General features: G+C 38.4%; 1 protein-coding gene across 2 annotated transcripts in view; it reads left to right on the top strand.

The window, feature by feature from the left end:
• The window catches only part of EDIL3 (EGF like repeats and discoidin domains 3), a 272,169-nt gene that overhangs the window by 215,963 nt on the left and 34,233 nt on the right, over positions 1–21,973 (top strand). For both annotated transcript variants that reach the window (XM_054186858.1, XM_054186859.1), the window contains one exon: positions 892–1,076. In XM_054186858.1, coding sequence (XP_054042833.1) covers positions 892–1,076 — 185 coding nt within the window. The remainder of the gene's footprint in view (positions 1–891; positions 1,077–21,973) is intronic.

Consider the following 21,973-nt stretch of genomic DNA (forward strand, 5'->3'; position numbering starts at 1 on the left):
CTCTTAGCAGCGCTATCACTCTCAGTCACTTGACTTGCCTCTCTTTTCCTTATTATTTTTAATCTTAAAACCATGCACCTCATCCTTCTCTCTTCTTCCCTCTTCTGCGTCCAAATGTACCTTCTGTGTTCCCAGTGTGCAATAGCAAGGCTAATAGAGTCACTTATTCATTTTTATTTTTATTCTTTTTTGGTGGACACCGAGCAGAGAAAGGAGAAGCCCAAGTTCTATCCTTTGCTACAATCAAAATAACTGAATGATGTGGGGCATCCACCTGGTTTAAACAAATAAGCCATTAACTCTCAATTTCTCGTAATCAATTATCTCCCACTATGCTCCCTCCTTCACAGTTGTTTTTCTGTAGTTTTCCACTCTGTCAATGGGCGTTGGGGCTTTCTAAGTTTTTGGCTAGGTGTCAAGTAATACAAAAGTGTAGAGGAGCTCATTGCTTGTTAACATTTTACTTCAGCAGTGGCTCTAAGGAAAATTAATGTTTCCTCAGCAGGCAAACACATGGTTGATGTGACATGGCATAAAAGCATGATCAAATCGAACTGAATAGGGGAAACAGCAGCAAGCCGCTGGACAGGAAAATAAAAGCAAAACAAAAAGAGACGAAAGTGATCCTTTCTGTTTGCTTGCATTCATAAATTTATGCCAAGAAAAAATACATCGAATTATCTGTCTTGTTTTTGAATCTTCCTAGGTAGTGTTGAAATAAAGTGCCTTGAATTGGCTATTTTTCATTTGTTTGTTTGCAAGTTCTTCCAACAATAGCCTTGATTAAAGTCTTTTCATTGAGAATTGCTAGTTTTCCTTTCCATAACGTAAAACCTAAGCCACTTACAGAGATAAGTAGGTAGTGTCACAGATCTTATTTTGCTGTTCCAGGTTGCTCTGAACCCCTGGGGATGAAATCAGGACATATACAGGATTACCAAATTACTGCCTCCAGTGTTTTCCGTACGCTCAACATGGACATGTTCGCTTGGGAGCCCAGGAAAGCCCGGCTGGACAAGCAAGGCAAAGTGAACGCCTGGACCTCGGGCCACAATGACCAGTCACAGTGGTTGCAGGTAAAGTTTCACACATGTTTTCCCAAATGTTTATCTTCTTTGTGTTTCAGGCATTGGGGTGGTTAGCTGGTTTGGGATTATATTCATTACATTCAGTTTCTGAGTGCAACCATCCTAACTCTGCCACATGCAGATGATGAAGCTATGAAAGCCCACACAGATCATGTCTTTGGTACCTCAGTTGCAGAAGACACTGCTGAGGGCAACATTCACATCCACTAGCCAAACCCTACGAGTTGCCCAGCAGCCATGAATTTTCCTTTTTTAATGGACACAAATGGTAGTTGCAGATCTCTTTCACTGGCTTCTCCTCTTCTATTGAGAGACGTGATTTTTTTTCCCCTTTCTGTTCTTCCAAAGCTCCCCGGAAAAGCATCTCGACTTCAACTTTGTGCACATTAGCAAATTTGGCCCACATAAATTATCTTTGTCTAATTCAGACTGCTCAAAATTATCTTTCGACACTTCTCTGAAGTTAGCAAGACTGATTCAACACATGAATTCATTATAAAGCTGTGCGCAGGGGTTGTTTTCAGCCTGGGAGTGATTTATACAAGCCAGTAGTGCGCTAATGTGAAAGATTGCAATAAGTCACCGGTATGGAAGCCTATTTGACCAGTCACTGACACATTTACATTTTCTGAACTGTTGAAAATAGCAGTGTTTTGAGTCAGCTGCCAGTTGCAGTGCAGTTCTCAGTGGGAAGCCTCAATAGCATTAGACGTGGCTACTAACCAGCTGCAATCTTTTCACATATAAATTATGACATATTAGCTTTTTTACCTACAGTTGCTAAGCAATTTAGCAATATGATTACATCTTTTCTCCCAAGTTTACCCACATAGTGAAAGGAAGGAGAGTTGCCTTGTCTATTTACCTTTTGAATAACCGAAGATCCTGGGATTTGCTGGAAGTTTTTTAGAGCAGCTTTTTGAAATAGCAGTTAGTAACTTCTAGAGCAAAGGAAAATTTTATTGCTGTGTTTTACAGTGGAGAAGCAGATGAAAGTTTTTCTCCATGTAAAAGAGAGGCAGGTGTATCACAGCCAGTTTTAGCCCCATCAGTGATACCAAGAAACTAAGGGTGTGCAGATACTCCACAGAAATATCCCGTTGCGTGTAATTCCTCCTGTGGGCGATGGTGGATTTTTAGTTAACTAGAGAAGACAAGAGGCTGAAGAGTTAATTCTAATATTCTAAAATGCTCCAGTCTGTTTTAAGTCTTCCTATGGTTGAACCTACCTGAACCTGCAAATTTAATCTGACAACTGGCATAGTCTCTGCAAGTCCTCGAAGTATCAAAGATACTTTTTTTTAATATGGTCAAAAGAAAGTTGTGAACAAATATTTATCTTTTAGTTCATTTGTCATATGTCTATGATATGAGTTCAGTAACTTCAGAGGAATATAAGCAATTTACCCTTTCCTGAAATTCATTATACTTACAATATTTCTCCAAATGAGTATCATAATATTTATTGATTAAAAAACAAAACCAAAACCAAACAGGAGGCATTAAAACCACTTGTTTTTTCAATGCTTAAGCTAGTCGCTAACTTCTGCTATAGGCTGATTATTCCAAATTCAGTCCATGAGTAGAGATGGGGTTACATGCTTCAAGTCTAGGTAACGATTCTGTAAGAAAGACATGCCTGTCATTTAAATTCATCTGTTCATTGTTGTTCTCTTTGCTGGTAGTTCTCGGGGTTTTCTTTAAAACGCGGAGTATTGTACTGCAACCTTTTAACACGCCGACTGCAATTTTATCGTCATGCTGCTTCCATAGAATTTAGTCAAAACACATTTGGCAGAAAAAGCGTGTGAAAGCAAACTTATCTGTATGGCCTTTTCCATCACCAATTACATATTACAGGGAATGATCCCAATAGAGATTCCATGGTATTGTAAAACGGGCTTAAAGTAAGACATACATTTCTGGTTTTTGCTAAAGTAGCTGGCCTACTAATATTATATTTCACAGTGTTCACTTTCCATGCCTTTTGAATTTTCTCCACATGCCCTATTTGCTGTATCTTTTATAATTTTCACTAGAAGGCCTATAAAATTGGGCAAAAGCCTACTGAATGCCTTTAAAAACTATTCCTGTAGTGCATGGTATGTGGATGACTTGAACACATCTGTTCTGACTTACAGTTATTTTGGGGGATCATTTCCCAAATGCCGTTGCTATTAACTGTTCCTCTGTTTAAAAGATGGTGTGCTGACATACACCTCAGAGCACCTGCTGTGATAATGGTTGCTGAGAGGTGATGTTTGCATCATGCATAAATGCTGCTTGCTACTTATGGGCAGTTCACAGCACTTTTGGATGAACCCTAGAGAGAAATTCCTCTCAGTCATGAGCTGGGGTTGTTTTACTCTGTCTCTCATGTCTCCCAAAACACATCATCATGTCTCTCAAGAAGCAAAATTCTGAACATTCTGTGTATTTAAAAATGCAGCCATTAACAAGTATGCTCTTTGTTTTAAAGTGTTCTGGATTGATACATCCTTAATTTTGCTCCAGAGGCAGGAATATGTAGTATTATGTGGCTGCACACACAAACTGTGCTTTTTCAGGTTCAAGAATACTCACTTTATGAGTGCTGCAGCTGTTGAAAGTCCATGTGATCGAGACTCTACTCGCTCACAAACTCCAGGTTCCCCACGCGACACTCCTTTACGTCAACCATCATCATCCGTAATGGAAGAAAGTATTTTTCTGATGGGGGGGGGGGAGAGGAATTAATGAGATTAAATGACCAAAATCCTAATTTCCCAGCTCAGACATAATCTGGGTCTGAATTCCCCCACGTGCATGCTCAAGGGCACCCTTGCCATTCCTTTAAAGAAGATGCTGCAGAAGCCATGTCAGTTACCTGGACTAGTTCATAGCACAGGAGCTTCCATTAACACAGGTAACCTACCTCTTTAGTGTCTCTGTACTCATCACAGTTGAAATCTGTGCAGTTTGGTCATACAGAACAACGTAGCTTTTCAGGTTTGGTACCAAATCTAATGAAAATGATCAGTTCTAGCAACTCTCTCCACTCCTGAACACTTTCCTTAGGGGTTTTCTTCCTATTGGAGACATTTCTGTGAAATCGTCCACATAAACTTTAAGGTTAGGGGGAGGTAGGGAAGTGAAAATAAAATAAAAAAAAAAAAGTAATGGTTTGCTTCCCATAATTAGTTATAGAGCTAGCACAAACTAAGTGAGGTAAAGCATTTCAGGTTAATTACTGAGAAAAGAAAGAAAATCCTAAACTTCACTTTCCTTCAAGGCACTTTCCCTTGTTACTTTGATTTGCTTGCCAGCGTCATTTGCCACCTTGAACCAGTTCACAGGCTTTTCCTGGGGTCCCTTGCTGAACTACCGTGACCTGGCTGCTTTACTCGCTTGGGGCGTGCTTCTGCTCCTCCTGGACACTGCCCAGGACTGTCATTCCAGCCTCTCACTCCACTTCCGTTTTCTTCAGTTATTTGACGCTAAAGGAAGTGTTAAAGCACCTCCCGCCTTACGCTCTGAATGAGGCACTGAGGCTATAAAGATCATTGAAAATGATTCCTACTGATCTTTCACATACAGATTTTCACCATTCTGTATCTCTTTTTCCTAGCCAGGACTAGAAGCCTAGGCGAGACTTAATTCAAAAGAATTAACATTTTCCTCAAAACCCATTCCCACTCTACTACTAATTTTCTGCAGTTATAAATTACGACATTATCTCAGTGGCTTAAGCTCCCTTTTCTCTGTTTACTGTTAGTCAAGTTTGGGTGTTTTAAAATATTTCCTTATTTCTGTTACACTGACAGATGCCATATCTGTCATTGTATTGATTTCCCACTCTCTCTCACTGCCTAGTAAAGACGGTAGCACCTTGTACTTTAATGCCTTTGCCCATTTGTACTTTAATGCCTTTGCCCATTTGTTCTTTGCCCAGTGCTTCAGCAAGTAATTTCTCTGATGCTGTTTCTCTGATCTACCGTCCTCTGCAATATTCCTGGGAGCTGAGGCATCCCTGTGCATTTGGTGTCTCCAAATACATGGAGCTTTCTTCTCTCCCCTCAGCCATCTCCTTTGCATAAATTGTTTTGTGTGTTGTCTGAGTTCTAACTTTCTAATTTTACATGGCTATCAGCAGTATCTTATCTTAAAAACAGTGATATTCTGGGTTTTTTGAAAGCCTGTATCGCTACAGAGCACAGCTGGATGAAAAGGGTGCCCGTCTTGGAAGCCTGCTGAGGTTCCTTTTATATCTCCATGTTATCCTCAGGTCACCAGCAGCACTGCAGTAGCTTTATGTTTCTAGTTGTACTTGAGACTTTAAAACAGTTTACCCGCTGCAAAAAATTACTTCCCTCTGGTTGCTTAGCTTGTATTTTGCTGCAAAGCTAGTGGAAGGTTCTGCAGCCTGATGTGCATGAGTGGTAAACCTGATACAGTTTATCCACAGTTCTTTTGTATGGTTATCATTGAGCCCAGACGGTTTAAGAAAATCCTCCCCCCCTTAAATGGCAGAGTGTCTGCGGCAAGCAATGTCTTATTCTAATGTTTCTCTTGCTGATGGTATGTGACAGGATCAGCTAAGCACTATTAGGGGAAAGAAAAACAGTTGCTGATAAAGATAGCAGATTGTTTGAGGGTTGGCAAAGCGACTGTTAAATGTATACCTACATGTTTTCAAAATGTGATCATTGCCAGGAGTATAATACATTTGGGTTAGGTATTTTCCTGCCAACCTAATCTCCAGTATTAGACAATATCACTGAGATTTTTCATCAACCCCATTAGAAAACAATTGTCTCAGGGCTGCAATTGACTTATTCTTTCAATTTACTACATGATCATCTTTTTTACTTCACAAAGTTTCTTTTTTGAAAACAAAGGCAGAATTATATGCCAAATATTTGTTCACTTTCTGTCCCGTATATGCAAGACCATTTCTATCTACAAAGTCTCTTGTCATCGTAGGATCTACATACCTTCATTGTCGAGCATTTACTTACGGTGTTTAAGCTTCTAAGTGATGAAAAAAAAGAGTTATTTAAAGGCTAAACCAGACCAGGCTTCTACTCAGTTTTCCTTAAAGGGTGCTCTTATAGAAAGCAGACTTTGTGCTGCGTTTCTCCAGTATTTTCAAAACCTTACAGTGGTACATGTTGTGCTTTGCACAACCAACACAAGTCACCCGAAATTGTCTAATGACTAAGATAAATGAGGATTAAGAGAAGACAAAGGGTAACCATGCCTAATGCTATGTCAGCTCCAGCAGTCTCGTGCAGACCACAGCTAACATGAGCCTAGAGAGACAATACAGACCTTTTTTTTTGCATTTCACCAAGTTATTGGCTGTATAACCTGAAGCAAAGGGACTAAACTACAGCAAATTTTAATTTTATGGATTCTGTATCTAAAATTTACATGTGCAATTTATAGATATCTTAAAATATCTAATTCTAATTAATTGCTTAGGCTCCTTCTATAATCAATGGAAAAAGGACTGTGATATCAAGGAATAATTCGTCCTACCCTAAGTCCGTGTCCTAAGTTTCCTGTTATGAATCACCCTGAAGATACACCTTTACTCTGTTAGCCACAGAGAGAGAGAGGTGGACAATTAGCTTAAACAAGAAAATGAATTTTTGAATGATGAAAGTTACGTGAGGTGAATTCTTTCCTTTTTTAACATGGGAAGAGAATGTTATTTTTAATCTCATATTGGTCAGCTGAGCTTATTTTAATGTCGGTGTTCATTTTGTCACTAAAAAAAAGAATGTTTCCTGTCTCGAATGGGGCATCTGCTTCTTGTCTATTATTGCACCTGCCTTTTTCTCCCCTTTTTTGTTGTATTTACCTGTTTATTTGTAATGAATTCTGCAGAGGCTTACTAGATAGGAAATCGCTACACTGTACCATTTCCTAAATGCTGAAAACAACTCATAAGGAGAAAATTGTGTGGATCGTTTAATTATCTTTTGAATTGTGTTGTTAGCAAAGCAAGCATTAATACCAACACCCGTCAAAGTAGCCAAATAAGTGGTTTCCGTCTGGCCACCAGCTTAAATATTTTATTTTAACACCACAGTCTGGAAAATCGCTTAACAACATCTTAATTAAATAAGGACTTGAAAGACACAAAATTGGAATAGGATAAAATGTTAGTTTAAAACCAATCATCTAGTAATTAACATAATGAGGAAATTTCATGACTTCTAGAATGCTTGGACTGGTAAGCAGTGTGTTGAGACTGGTCTTTGAGAGTTACAGTTTTCTATAGGAATTGTAAGCTTAATTATAACACATTATAAAAAAACAGCATGCATCTTTCTCTGCTGCTTCAATAAACCAAAGTCATCACCAACAGATCAGGAGAGGAATCAATGTCCTTTACATGTACAGCAACAAAAGGTTTCTCTCATTCTTCAGATGCAAAGTTCGTACTGTTTTTAATTATAATTTCTCACAAGCAGAAAAATAAGTTTTCAGACTTCAGATGGCAAAAGACTAGTTGTGCAGAGATCAACCTTTCTTTGTGCCATGCTTTTTATTGGGATACTGAAAGATATTTGCAGTCAATATTGGCCATTTTATCTTTTCAACGCAGTCATCTTTTTCTTTTCTTGTGGTTCTTGGCAAGGCAGCTCTCATTTTCTGCTTGGACGTCTTGGACACTCAGCTTTGGCATCTCTTTGGTCTTATGATTGCCTAGATGAGGAGCTTCACAGAGTAATATTCTGCTCACACAGTCTGATATGTCACAGGATGCAGCAACATAACAAGGCGGGTTGTAATTAAATTATTAATACGGATGTTTCCTTCCCCATACTTTACAAATTAACTCGCTATAGATAAATTTCCCTATAAAAAGCAGCCAGTGGTAGAATGGACTGAGGGATTTAGTCAAAGACAAAAGCAGGTAAGGACAGGGACCAACTTCTAAATTGCACACTGTTGAATTTACCAAATTAGCACCGCCTGGGCTGGAATGCCAAACAGGTCACTTTACTGACTTCTTCACTTGCCCGTAAATCATAGACTTAAGTTGGCAACTAGGTGATCACTGTTTGCTTTTAGGACAGTGTGTAGGTCTAGATGAGCAAGCCCTTTTTCTTTTTTTTTTTTAACTCTTATGCCTCCATATTTTGCCAACAATTTTTTAACACTACTAACAGACACGTAGCTTAGAGAAATGGTATTAAGAGGTACGCCTTGATTTCCTATTTGCAGTTAGAAGCCAGCAAATATTTGATGGCCGTTCCAGAGGTCACTTTCTAACCCAGTTTTTCCCCCAAATCATTTCAAGTTAAATGCATTATTCACATTAATAATGTTACTAAATTGTGCATTTCAGCATTGCCCTTCCTAAATTGCTTTTGACTTTGCAAAGCTTTCTTCTGCAATTCATTTTACAGAAATGTTTATAGTGGTAATTGAATTTAAGCCTTGAAATTAAATAAGGCAGCATAAAATCTTGGTTTATTTTGCCTTTTCAATGCAGTATTTAGGCTCTATTTTATAATTTAGGTATCGAAGTTTAAAGGCTTGGTAGAATCATTTATTTTAACTCTGGCCAAATACAAAGAGATTGTTAGAAGGACAGGCAGAGTACAGAAGCTCTTTGTTGCAAGGTGTCCAGGAGATAGGTAAAAAATAGATACAGCACCATTATTTCCTGCAATACAAATTTGTATGCCAACACAGGTACAAAGGAAAGAGTCCGTCTGAACTGTAAATTAGCTATGGTTAAGATTTTATAGGAGAAAAATGTTTCATTGCACAAAGTCCTACCCTGTTCAGTGAATTATATTCCCTACTCTATTGTTAAGTCTTCAGTAAAATATGAGGGGTTAACTCAGTGTTCCAGAGCCTATCTTTGAAACATAACAAATTCATCATCACTAACAAAAATTACTTGAGAAGTTTCCATAAACAGTTGAATCATGTCTAGCTCTAAAGCATTGCAAGAAAGTACTGTCAGCTCCCTTACTGACTTCTAGTTTTTCTCTGCATATCACTCCCCTGCAGATGAAAGTTAAATTGAATAATGACCCATTTCCTATTACAATAACAGTTTTTGATCTTGCTTTAAAAAAAACCTGGGAGAGTAAGCGAAAACTTCCTGGTTGTTCTGAATTTTGATATACATAGGATTTGAGTCTGAAGTATTTTTTGCTACTGTGTATTTACAGTCAAAATTCTGCTTTTACTTGATGCAAATAGCAGCACCTTCTGAAAATGGCATATACATTAAATTTTAATGGAAAGTTGTTAGGTATTCATTGTTTTAAATTCCTGCCTTTTTCACCTAGCTATCTTTTCCACTGATTTGAAATGTCTCTGTTTGTGAAATAAAACCATGTTTTCCTTGCCCTCCCTTAGAATAACAAAATGGCTACAAAATTGGCTAGATAGAAATACAGAAAGAGAGGATGCAAATGTGTTTCTTATTCCTGCCTTTTTCTTGCATGGCAGTGTTTCAAAATAGCATCCACTTTTTCCTAATAAAATTGTTCATTGTTTTGTACCTACATCTGAATTAGTCTTAGACTCAAGCACAATTGGACACAGTTGTTGCCCCACAATACTTTCAGTCTCGACAAGACAAAAGGATGACAAAGAAAATACGGATGATGGAGAGAAATGAAGCGACCTTGACAAGGTCAAGTGTCTTTAAGCATCAAAAAATACCTGGTGTAAAAATAGATGAGAAAAAAGCCAGTGCAGTATGAGAGCAAAAGAATAGAGTGGAACTGGGTCTAGTTCTGTTTTCTGGTAGCTTGATGCTTTATTAACTGGACTGTGCTGTTTTTATTAACTCTGCATGTTTGTTCCCAAATGTTACTTCTTAACTAAGAAAGACACTTATATTTTCTTCAGGTACCTGTCAAGATCTTATGAGTAAAATACGCAAAGGTCTTGGAAAGCTGTTCTTCGCTGAATAGGCCTCTCAATTTTGTATTCATATGATTTTAGTCTTTATGCCACTTTAAAAACGCAATGAAGCTGTTTGTGCAAAATCTGCTATTCAATTTCTTATTGTGTTCCCTACATATGGTAGATAGAGACTGATCGGTTCCTAGCTTGGCAAATGATGAACAGAGATCATATCTCTTTTGCTAAGTAAATAAGGAAATTGAGACAAAAACACAAAGAAGTAGTGGTGGCAAAGGAACCTCAAATTAATCTAAATTAGAAGGAAACAAACTACCTTGCAGCCTTCTTCAGAGGAGGGGGAAACATGCTTAACAAGGCTGACATTTACCTAACAGTAAGCAGAAAAATGAAAGTCATATCTCAGCATGTTAAAGCATCACATAAAGTAGATATGGACATTTCTCTTGCTGTTTCTGAATCTGAGACTATTCATTGGTTTCATCATGTATTTTTCCATAATAACACCCCGATCATATTTTAGTGTTGATCTCAGCAGAATACTTAACAACTTGGCTTTTTTGGTTTTGGTTTGCATGTTAACTCAGGTGTGTCGATATAGCAATGTATTGTGCAAGGCCCTCGTTCCACTCTGCTTAATAACATCCATCCTACTTGATCCTCAAGTAACGCAAGAGCAGTTTCCCTGCCAGAAAACATGACGTAAGAGAAAAATCTTAGCAGAAAAGGTGAGAAAGAGAGAGGAGACTTTAAAAGGGAAATCACAGTAGACACAAAAATCCTGCAACTAAACGTTTCTTCAATTACCTGGGTCTTGTTCAAGATCACCTTGAGACTTGTAATATGGAGTGTCAGAACAGGCTCTCATCAGAATTTCCCGACTAATTTTGGGCTTGTGTCTGTGTGTATGTTTACTCATGGGAGCTGGGACTTACTCAACAGGCATAAAGATAGATATGGAGGCAAATTTTCACAGAATAGAGCCATGTTTTTTTTAATCTATAATTCATCTTTGACATCAGGACAGAGCTGAGATGGTATCTGAGTTGACATTGCTTGTGCTCACATTTGATAGTTTTCTCCAAAGTAAGTCAGATAATAAGTTATCTAAAGGAATACATACTTTAAAAGTTAGTCCTTGGGATTACAAGAACTTCCTGCCTAATTATGCCCTATACATAACCAAGTCTTAATTGCTTTTGTTGTTGGAGTGGTCTCCTTAGAAGCTTCATGTTTAATTAACCACAAGATATATTAATCCTATTTCAACCCAGCCTTCCTTTGTTGTATAATTAAGCAGAAAAATATTTTCACAATTAGAAGTTTCTTCTATGTAGAGCTAGTAAAAAGAAGACACCTCTGTAAAAAACACAGATCTGTCATTTCTAATGGCAAAAGTAGAAATATTCAGACCTGTCTTAATGGGTCATCTTTGTTAAGAGGTAATGAGAAGCAGAACACACCAATACTGTTTTCAGCTTAGAAGTATTAAGAAGAAAACGATCAGAATGTTTTTTAAAGGCCTTACCGCAGATGGTTAATGATATCCCTTTGACAACATCAGAAATGCTACAAAGTCATAGTATAGTATTTATAAATATAGGAACAGACCCTCACTGTGTATTCCTTTGTCTGAATTTATTTTTATTGACTTGACTTTGGGATATTCCTCAGTTTGTCTTATTTATACTTCAGTTATATTGAACTCAAACACTGATGCTATATACCACATATATAAATACTGTGGATTCAGTTTTGTGTTTTCATACATAATGCTGAGCATCCCGAATGTTTAGAAACCTCAATAGCCCATTGGAGGAGTAGCTAAGACTTCTTTTTCTGGAGAAGTATCAAACAGCTTCAGCTGACGTTGTTTCATGGAGCCAAAGAATAAAAGTGAGATTTTTAGAAGGGGGTTTATTGACTCACTAGCTAACTTACACGGCAATATTGAGACTATAAACCTGAATTGAGGAAGCATAGGTGCCTCCGAGCTCAATAAGGGCCTCAGAGCACAGCAGTCACATAGCTGAGGGCAGCACACAGGTCCACCACAGAAGAAAGAAATATCGTTTTCAGTGTCTCTCATTGAGCCTGTGAAGGTTCTTCATCCACTTCAAGAGGACCTCTGCAAATATCACTATTTTATTCCATATGTAAGTATATGTTGCATGCTAATACATGTACAATGGAGTGATCCTCAATCCAAGCATGTGAACACCACAACAATGATGGATCGCACATTAGGAGAACACAAGCCAAATCCAAACGAGCTAATGGGAGTGGTAGGTTAACCGTCAGTAGAGAGGTGCCAGGTGACTAACGAAAAAATGATACGTTCATTTTGCTCTTAGACAAGCTTGCCTGTTTCCTGCCTGCAAATCTATCTCCACTGGGAGTACTGCTTTACTCAAAATAAACCTCAGAGCTGCTTTAAAACAGCTGCCAGGTTAGTTATTAGCGGTTGACCGTTTTTCACAGCATCTGCCACCAAACCGTTGATTCTATTCACTTCCCCCAAATGTATATCGATATAAATTGCAGGACACCAGTAGGATTTGCTTTGTGTTCCAAAATACATCAGAGGGGTTGTTTTTATTTGAGAGGAGCTTAGAAGTCTTGTTTTCCAAGGTTCACAGCAGCAATTCATAGTCCTAGAAGGTCTTTTGATATTAAAAATTAAATCTCTGTTTTATGAGAATTTAAGAGTTATTTGGGGGGTTTTAACAGAGAGTTTTAACATGGTTCATTTTATTTTCTTTATTTCCCATCCTAGTGTATGTAATTTTGTGTTGCTTTGGCAATCTGTCTCTCTATATATATGCAAAATAATTTTCTTGCTATTCTAAGGTAATTTTCCATTTAAAATATACATCATAAATAAAACACAAGAGTATGAAGAAAGGATCTTTTGAGAATTTTCCATGTCTGAGTTACTTTATATCTCTGCAGCTGCATATGAAGAGGGTGAAATCTTTCTCCTTTTTCCACTATAATTTATTAATTTTTTCTGATTGCATTCCACTTTTGTAGTAAAATGTCATAAAACGTTATCTGGTTTTAGTTCTAATGAAACAATAATGACACGAACTATCAGAGCAAAAGAGGATAGGTAGCAAAGGACCCCAGTGTTGTATTTTTTGACCCTCTGAAAAGTCACACTTCAAACGGAATAATACCATTCCGGGAAAAAATGGAGCAATTGGAAATAAATGTTGTCATGTTGAGTAACATCTGACTCTGTGATTTAAAAAAGTCTGTCAGCTATTATGGAAGCTCACTTGGAAGGTGGAAATTGCAGCTAATCAATTTACATTGCAGTCCTCCCACATTGCATGAGCCTTTCCATTTCATTTTGACTGAAACAAGAATTGAATTCTGGGAATTAGATTTTATTTCTTGCATTAAAAGATATAAGCAAGTTAAACTTTAATGCACAAGAAAATAAATGAAAACATTAAAATTAATTATTCAAATTTAATCTGTTCCTCAGTTTTACAGAGAACCGTAAATCTCATTTCAGCATTGCACTTCAGCCATTTAGGCAATGTGGTCTTTAAAACTGGAATAGAGACTCTGTATGAGGAGCTTTCTAGACAATTTGATCATCTGTCACTTTGCATTGTATCAACCCATTATTTCACAGATTAAAGGGAAATGCATAACAAGAAACTCAATGCCATGATTCTAAAAAGGCATTGTTTATAAAATACAGATCTCTTCACTGAACTACACTTGAATTTAATTGTCATGTAGCGGGGATAAAAATCAACGCAGGCAGTTCTGCTATTTTGTTCTATTAATTAGCTTATCACACCAACTTTAGGACCACATTTCTCACAAAAGACTGTAAGAGCTATTTGGGAGGATTTTTACAGCTCAGGAACTGCCATTAACTAACCTATTACAGTAATGCAAAATGTTGGGGGTTTATTTTTGTTACAGAAACATTAATATCCAAGATAAACAATGTCTACTCGAAGCAGTAGTAGAAGTAAAAGATGCCAGATAGTGTACGTTCAGATATGGGTGACAGCATGCTGATCTTCATTCTTTGAGTGAGAGTGGACGCTGTGATGTTTCAAAAATTAGTATCAGAAGTCTGATCCAGAATGTACTGAAGTCAGTGGTATTTATTTTGGTGTATTTTTCCCACAATACATAGCATAATGAGTGGGAGTAAACAGTGTCATGCACTGCAGCCTCTAGTCATACGCCTCTACCTTACTAGAGCAATTGCTCCTGTGCCAGATTCATTGTCCATGCCATCCTGTAAATGATTTCTAGCTCAGTTGCCTAAAGTCATTGACAGACTTTTAGGAATTTGTTTTTGAGTTGTGGAGATTTTTTTTTTAACTTTGAGCTGAACCTTTAAAGTTCTCTGTATGTAACAACAAAGAAGTCAGAAAAGAGTGTGGAGGAAGTGGGTTGGGAGTGCAATATTTCACAATATAAGAATTAAGTGGGGTCACATAAGGTTATCAGGCAGCAGGTTTATACAAATAGAAGATATCCACATTAAAAGCTAGCACTGAGATCACTATAGTAGTGGTGGTTCATACCACTAGCCAGCTGTAGACTCTATGAACTGAAGAATTAGAATTTAATGCTTTTCGCACCCCAATTTCTTCTCTGTACTGCCCATAAGTGGATAATAAGATACTGTCTGTTGCGCATGGATAAGGGAAGCATGCGTGACAATAACTAGAGGAGAAGAACAATGTGAGTAAGTTTGTAGGAGGTGGTTTTACACAATACGTGATAGACCAGAGAAACTCTGACAAATGATTTTGTGGCTGGGAAAAGTTGATTTGAATCAAGGGTAGACTGGACATGAACCTATCCTCTTCTTACAGGAAGAAACCCATTAGGAATTACTAAACAGAAAACACACATGATGGTCAAGAAATTCCCTTACCTGAAAATTAATAGAGACTTCAGGTACATTAGGCCAACATATATGTATATATTTGCCTTTTGTATCTGCTTTTAACTGCTATTGGAAGCCAACTACAGAGCCCTTGGTTTGCACCAGTACAGTTTGTCCTCTTCCGTTGGTCTTCTACAGGGACATTTACCATATGTACCGCGGTCAAGGAAAGTGAAAAACTAACAAGAAGGTTGGGACAGAGTAATGATATTTTATTAACACAGTATTCTTTTTATATTACTATTATTTTCAGATTTCTTTGTCATTAGGAGAACTGCTTTCAAAAATTCCTGTTTCATTTAGCTGGAAGTAAATGCTCAGTGCTTCAGGTCAAATATGGGGCACATGTTTCTGTAGTCTAAGAATAAAAATAGTTTTCTCCACTGAGCTAGCATAATCTGATTGACTCAGGAATAATGTCAAAAGACTAATCTATGGATGCCAGTCTAATTTTATAGAACTTTCAGGTTTATTTCTGCAGAATCATATCCTGCAACTTTTGCCCCAGTTTGCAACAGGACTTTCCCTGTTTTATAATTCTGTAAAAAGACAATTTCATTATGATTCCGTACTGTGCACAGTTGTGTCTGTATTTTTCCTAAATCTTTTCAGCCAAATCTAAGCAAGTCATTGGCACTCCATCTCTCTCTAGTCTCTCTAAAAGGGAGGCAAAGAGCAATTACTGCTTTCCTGAGATGCCTATCTGGAAGATAGAGAACAAATGGCCCTCTGGAGGAAGCTGTTCTTTCCATTGACTCTCCATTCACTCTGCTGAGTTGACATGGCTAGCTTTGGTTAGGAACCTATCTTTCAGGAAAAAAAAAAAGAAGTTAGTTGAGATTATCTACCCCAATTTGTCATTCATTATTTTGTTTTGAAGTCATTTTAATATAATTATCCAATGGATTTTATTTCAATATTATTAGGATAATAACCTGAAATATATTCCTACACAATAACTTCAGTGCTAAGAATGGTATTGTGCCAGCATGCTGTCCCCTGAAATTAACACATTGCCTTTCCCAGTTAGTCCTCAGGAAATGAAGAAAATTTTGGGGCCCGGAAGTCAGGGCAACATGATACGTGGACAGATAATACGACGTATTTGAATTTGGTTTTAGCAGATCTGTTGGTTTCATCTACAACACTGGACTGAAAGGGTCCCTAAAGCACTACGAGGTGGACTAGGAGGACTGCATTAGAAGAGGGTGATAAGTACCTGAGGTCTGCCAAGGGGCATCCTTATATCTTATCAATCCTCTACTTGTTTGTCTTCCTCTTTCAGTTTTTAGAGATTTCGTCTCAAGCACTGTGCTGTGTTTTGCATTATATAGCTGTTAATACTTTCACCGTAGAATGAATTACCTAAATAATCAATTAAGCAAGTAGCCAGGAGAACAACACACTTTATGCTATTACGTAATTGTTTCATTGTCAATATTTCTGAACTCTTAAATTACCATGATGTGTGATAGTGTCAAGCAATCTACACAATATTTTTTTCTGTTATTAAGTAAAATTGCACAGACTTCACCCTTCCTAAAGGAATAGAAGACCTATTGTGTAAATGGACAAAAGATGTGTTTCCACAGCAGAATTTTGAAGTGTTACTGATGGTCAATGAAATTTTAAAGGTTCTGACAGTAGCTTTGATTTGTATAAATGACAATATTTTTCAGCCCGGTTAAATAAATGATTGGAGAATAGGCAAGATGCTGATAGCGAGCTATGTACAAAAAGCTTGATTTACTGCAACATCCAATGTTTGTGGCAAATTGATGAGTAAGTAATCAAGGCATAGAACATGATTAGCTATGTCCTCTATAAATGTTAGTATGGGAGAAGAATAGAAATTTATAATCTGATTACTCAAATCTGCATTACTTTCTTAGTATCAAAATGACCATTGTTAAACGCACCTGCTTTAATAGTACTTGTAAATCATTGTCAGAAAACACTATACAAATAAGGATGACATTCAGAATTTAGTGTTGGATCACAAATATCACAGGAAGCATAGCTGAGTGGATTTAGAAGCACGAGCGCTGTAATATGTACTTAAGTAACTTCTTGCAATAAGAGCTTCAATTTTTTTTGGTAAGAACTCGTAGGAAACACTTTCTTATCCAGAAGCTGAAAGATTTTTCACTCTGTTGTGTTTCAGTCTGATTGAGGTGAAAGCACTTTGTATTAGCTGAAGCTCACGGTAACAAGAATGTGTTATTTAGCCTAAGATGTTATGAGGAAACACTCAATGCCTGGCACTCCATTGTAACAATATAAGCTGCTGTAGCAGTTACAGGGGAACCTTATAGGGAACAGAAGAGGCAGTAGGAAATTGGCATGGAAATAAGAGCTTTTCCACCCAACAAAGTACAAGCAGGAGCTTATATATGGTCTGTTCTTGTCATTATTTGAAGGAGGAGGAAATGTTACCCCCAAGACATATTTTCTCTAGGTGTTTGGTTTCTTTTTCCCTGGGATGAAGGGTTTAATTTGTACAGTGGATCAATGGATATTGCATGGATGTTGCAAATTAATGTTTGAAGACCTGTTTAGATACCATACTTTATAGTTTAATCTTTTCATCGTATTTATTTTGTGTTAATTGTTGTACAGGTTTCCAAATTTGTACAGAATTGCAGAATCACAGAATTACAGAATCACAGAATGGCAGGGGTTGGAGGGGACCTTTGGAGATCATCTAGTCCAACGCCCCTGCCAAAGCAGGTTCACCTCGAGCAGGTTGCACAGGAATGCATCCAGGCGGGGTTTAAAAGTCTCCAGAGAAGGAGACTCCACCACCTCTCTGGGCAGCCTGTTCCACTGCTCTGGCACTCTCACAATAAAGAAGTTCCTCCTCATGTTCAGGTGGAATTTCCCATATTCCAGCTTGTGCCCGTTGCCCCTTGTTCTGTCACCAGGTACCACTGAGAAGAGTCTGGCCCCATCCTCTTGACACCCGCCCTTTAGATATTGATCAGCATTGATGGGTTCCCCTCTCAGTCTTCTCTTCTCCAGGCTGAACAGACCCAGGTCTCTCAGCCGTTCCTCACCAGAGAGGCGCTCCAGGCCCTTGACTGTCCCTTGTACATATTTGTGCAAATATATATTTTTACAGATTTCAACAAATACAGGACTATTTATAAAAAAAATTAATCTTCCATAATAACATTATCAATGCATTTGCATTTTATTTTTACTGAGTTCTATACGCACTTAACAATTATTACATTGTCCATTCCACTTACTTAATAATGTCTAGCAGGGACTCAGCTTTCTTTTGTTTTTGTTGGAGTATACGTGCTCACAGGTCTCACCACAAACATGCTCCAACTGCTCTCTCGAGTATTTTAGGCAGCTCTGCCTTTCTGAGAGCACCTGAGTCTAAAGAGGCTACTGGCTGGGAATTCAGGTTCATGGAGAATGACCTGGTGATGGTGTTCAGAGATCTTGGCAAATGTTGTGTTACCTACTGCTCACCAGCTTTGCAGACTGAAGTCTTTCCTCATTCTGTTCAGAAGCTGTCTGGAAGAAAAGTGGCTTGCCTGTTTCCTTGTCTAGAGAATTAAGTTAACAGGGTCTGAATTTCCATTCAGAAGCTCCAAGTGACTGTGGCTGCTGCTGGCTTCCTCTGGGAATTAGGAACATGCTGCAAGACCTGATAAGGTGTTCTCGATTAGCTGCATCACAAGGGGTGAAGTGGTGACTGTTGTTTTTGCAGCATACATCAAAAGCCTTACATGACGTTCAAATTCATCGATCTGATACATCACATTAGATTGGATGATACATTGCAGTCATGCACTGGTCACACTGCCAGAATAAAAATTAAATCAGAATTATCTATCTGAGATGGGAAAAAATATTGTCATTAACAGCGTCTGTATTTCTTTTCAAATTTCTGGAGAGATTTTGCTCGATGGCTGTAATCCACACCTTCGCACTTCTGTCTAGCAAGCCAAAATTGTGGGATTTAGCAGGCAGATAAGGGTATCCTGAGGTGCATATTGATTTTATAATGTAAGTATGTCACTTCCAAGACAAAAAAGGGCAGAATCTTTTAAACATTTTACCAATGAAAAGTAACACAGGTGCCAGACTCATGTTAAAAGTTGTCAGTCTTACTACAGAAAAATCCAATACAACCTACCTACCTTGAAAAATAATTCATGTTAAGATAACTAGTCTGCCTCGAAACAGCAGCAGCCTGAGCCATGTTGCCAACATCCTGCTATAATTTTCTTGAGGATATTTCATCCCCTTATAATAAACAAAAGTTTGCATTTACACTTCTTTACCACCTGTCCTCTTGCCTCCCATCCTTTCATCCATCTCAGTCATGCCAACATTCAGTGCAGGCTCCTAATCGTTGTGTTGGTCAAAGCCTGCACAAGTGGCCATGCTGGAAGCCGTGAAGGGAGGAGGCTGGCCATCTGCCTCCCCCCCTCCATATGCCTCTGCGTGTGGATGGCAGCCCTACACACAGGCCACCAGCTTGCTGCTGGACATCTCTTTTCCAGACAGGTAACTGGTGTTTTTGTGGCATTGATGTCCTACCACAGCATTTCACAGAATCACAGAATTGTAGGGGTTGGAAAGGACCTTCAGAGATCATCTTGTCCAACTCCCTGCCAAAGCAGGTTCATCTCAAGCAGGATGGACAGGAATACATCCAGGTGGCTTTTTAATATCTCCGGAGAAGGAGACTCCACAAGTCCTTTTACTTCTTCCATGATGATTCATGAAGATCACAGAATCACAGAATGGTAGGGGTTGGAAGGGGCCTCTGGAGATCATCTAGTCCAACCCCCCTGCCAGAGCAGGGTCACCCAGAGCAGGTGGCACAGGAACGCATCCAGGCGGGTCTGGAATGTCTCCAGAGACAGAGACTCCACCACCTCTCTGCGCAGCCTGTGCCAGGGCTCTGCCACCCTCAGGGTAAAGAAGTTCCTCCTCATGTTTAGGTGGAACTTCCTATGCTCAAGTTTGTGCCTCTTGTCCTGTAACTGGGCACCACTGATAAAAGACTGGCCCCATCGTCCTGACACCCACCCTTTAAGTATTTACAAGCATTGATAAGATCCCCCCTCAGTCATCTTTTTTTCAGACTAAAAAGACCCAAGTTCCTCAGCCTTTCTTCATAAGAGAGATATTCTAGTTCCCTAATCATATCTGTAGCCCTTTGCTGTAGCCTCTCCAGCATTTTCCTGTCCTTCTTGAAATGGGGAGGTTCAAGATCATGGACACCTACTTACTGAAAGTAGGGGGAAGATATCTCAATTTAATAAGAACTGCTGCGTTATTTTGGGCAGGTACAATGTCTAGGACACAGTAGTTTGGAAACAGTGCTCAAGGCATCCATGGCAGTGGAGTCATCTCTCACTAATTTGTATTTGTCACTGCAGCTAGCCAAACAACCTGCAAGGTTTCGGCTCTTTTTGCATTTATACAGTCACAAAGCAGCAAGATGCCAAGATTTCAAATCAGCCATGCTGCACACACTGTAAATATTCCACACTGATGTACATCTAACACTTATATGTCAAAATAGGAGCAAAATTACGAAACTAAAGGAATCTGAGCATTCACTATTTCAACACAGGTAACTTGGGGGAAAAAGATTTGATTCTGAGACAATCAGTTTACTATCAGGGAAACCAACTACGGCATGTTAATTCCGAGCTGATTTCTCTTTTACTGCATCTACGTTTGTTACCTTAACAATCAAATGCAGTTGTATGTATTTGATCTCTGGTTACGTTAACATATTTCCAATCTGTACTTAAGTGCAAGTGGGTGCAGTAATTATCAGATGTCTGCAGGATGGTTTATGCTGGTGAGCTTGTTACGAGTAATATATTTTAAGCATGAAGTCAAATATAGCAAATATAACTTTTTAAATACTTTCCTTTAAGAAGTATACTGATGGTTTTACTTCTCAGTGGGGAAAAAAACTGCAGAGTTTAATTTTTAACATAATTAGGCAGATTGCAAAGAGGACTAGTTTTTTACATTTGTACCTTTCATTCGTAAAACTGTTTTGGAAACAAACTACGAAACAAATAGACAGTCTGATGGGAATACTCCTAACTGAGCTGCCGTGGGAGCTAAACCAGCCTGTCCCTGGAGCTGTAGCTGCTACAGCAGCTCCCAGTGTTGTGTCAGACGCGGCAGTGGACGAAGACACATGCAAGGCTAATCGGTGTGCTTGTGGGAGTGGGACACGACGTGTTCCCCTTTGAAGCCCATGAAAACTACACTAGTTCAAGATCACACCTGCAAAAGGCAGAAGAAGATTCATGTCTCACTGTTCCTTGCACAAACTTGTAGATAAGAGACAAAAGTAGGCATAGTTGATATACACACAATTTTGAAGTGGTTTTTTTTTACTCTGCTATGGATGAAAGAATAATTTCTTAGGATGTTCTGGCAACATACATCCACTAAGGCTGGAGTGTGTACATAGCTGTGAATCTTCTTTGCCTGCGTGCAGAGACACCCTTAGAACAATTGGAGTAGAAGGTGGTAGAGATAAAATTCTCAGCATTTAGGGAGAGAAAAAATGTATGTTGTATCCCTTCTCATTGACTTGATTTGCTGTTCAGAAAAGACTTAGCTCTTCCAGGAGTTTGTGCAGATAAAAATATATATTGCAGAGCTCTACATAAGGTAGTACATAAAAATACTGACAAGTCCCATCTCATTTATTTTAGTTCAGTGCCGCCTTCTCAAAAAGGTTAGTTCCGTATTTCTCCAGGATCATTACATTTCATCTGCTGTATAGAAATAAACCTAACTTCTCTGATACGCAGCCTGAGAAACTATGAACACTATGAACAAATTAAATACAATCTGTATGGTAGGCAGTATGTTTCTTACTGTTGTACTGGTAAATTTAAGATGCATCTGATGAGTTATGTGTAACAATGCACTTGTCAACAGATTAAATGCATTTTCAGTGCCTGGTAAAATTTCTTGAAGTCTTTTTTGTGTGATTTTAGCCTGAATGATTTCTGTTGATTTTCAGAGAAGTCAGAGTGGATTGGATGATAAGAGTAAACTGGTGCAG

This window comes from Rissa tridactyla, chromosome Z (genome assembly GCF_028500815.1).
Source record: "Rissa tridactyla isolate bRisTri1 chromosome Z, bRisTri1.patW.cur.20221130, whole genome shotgun sequence".
NCBI lineage: Eukaryota > Metazoa > Chordata > Aves > Charadriiformes > Laridae > Rissa > Rissa tridactyla.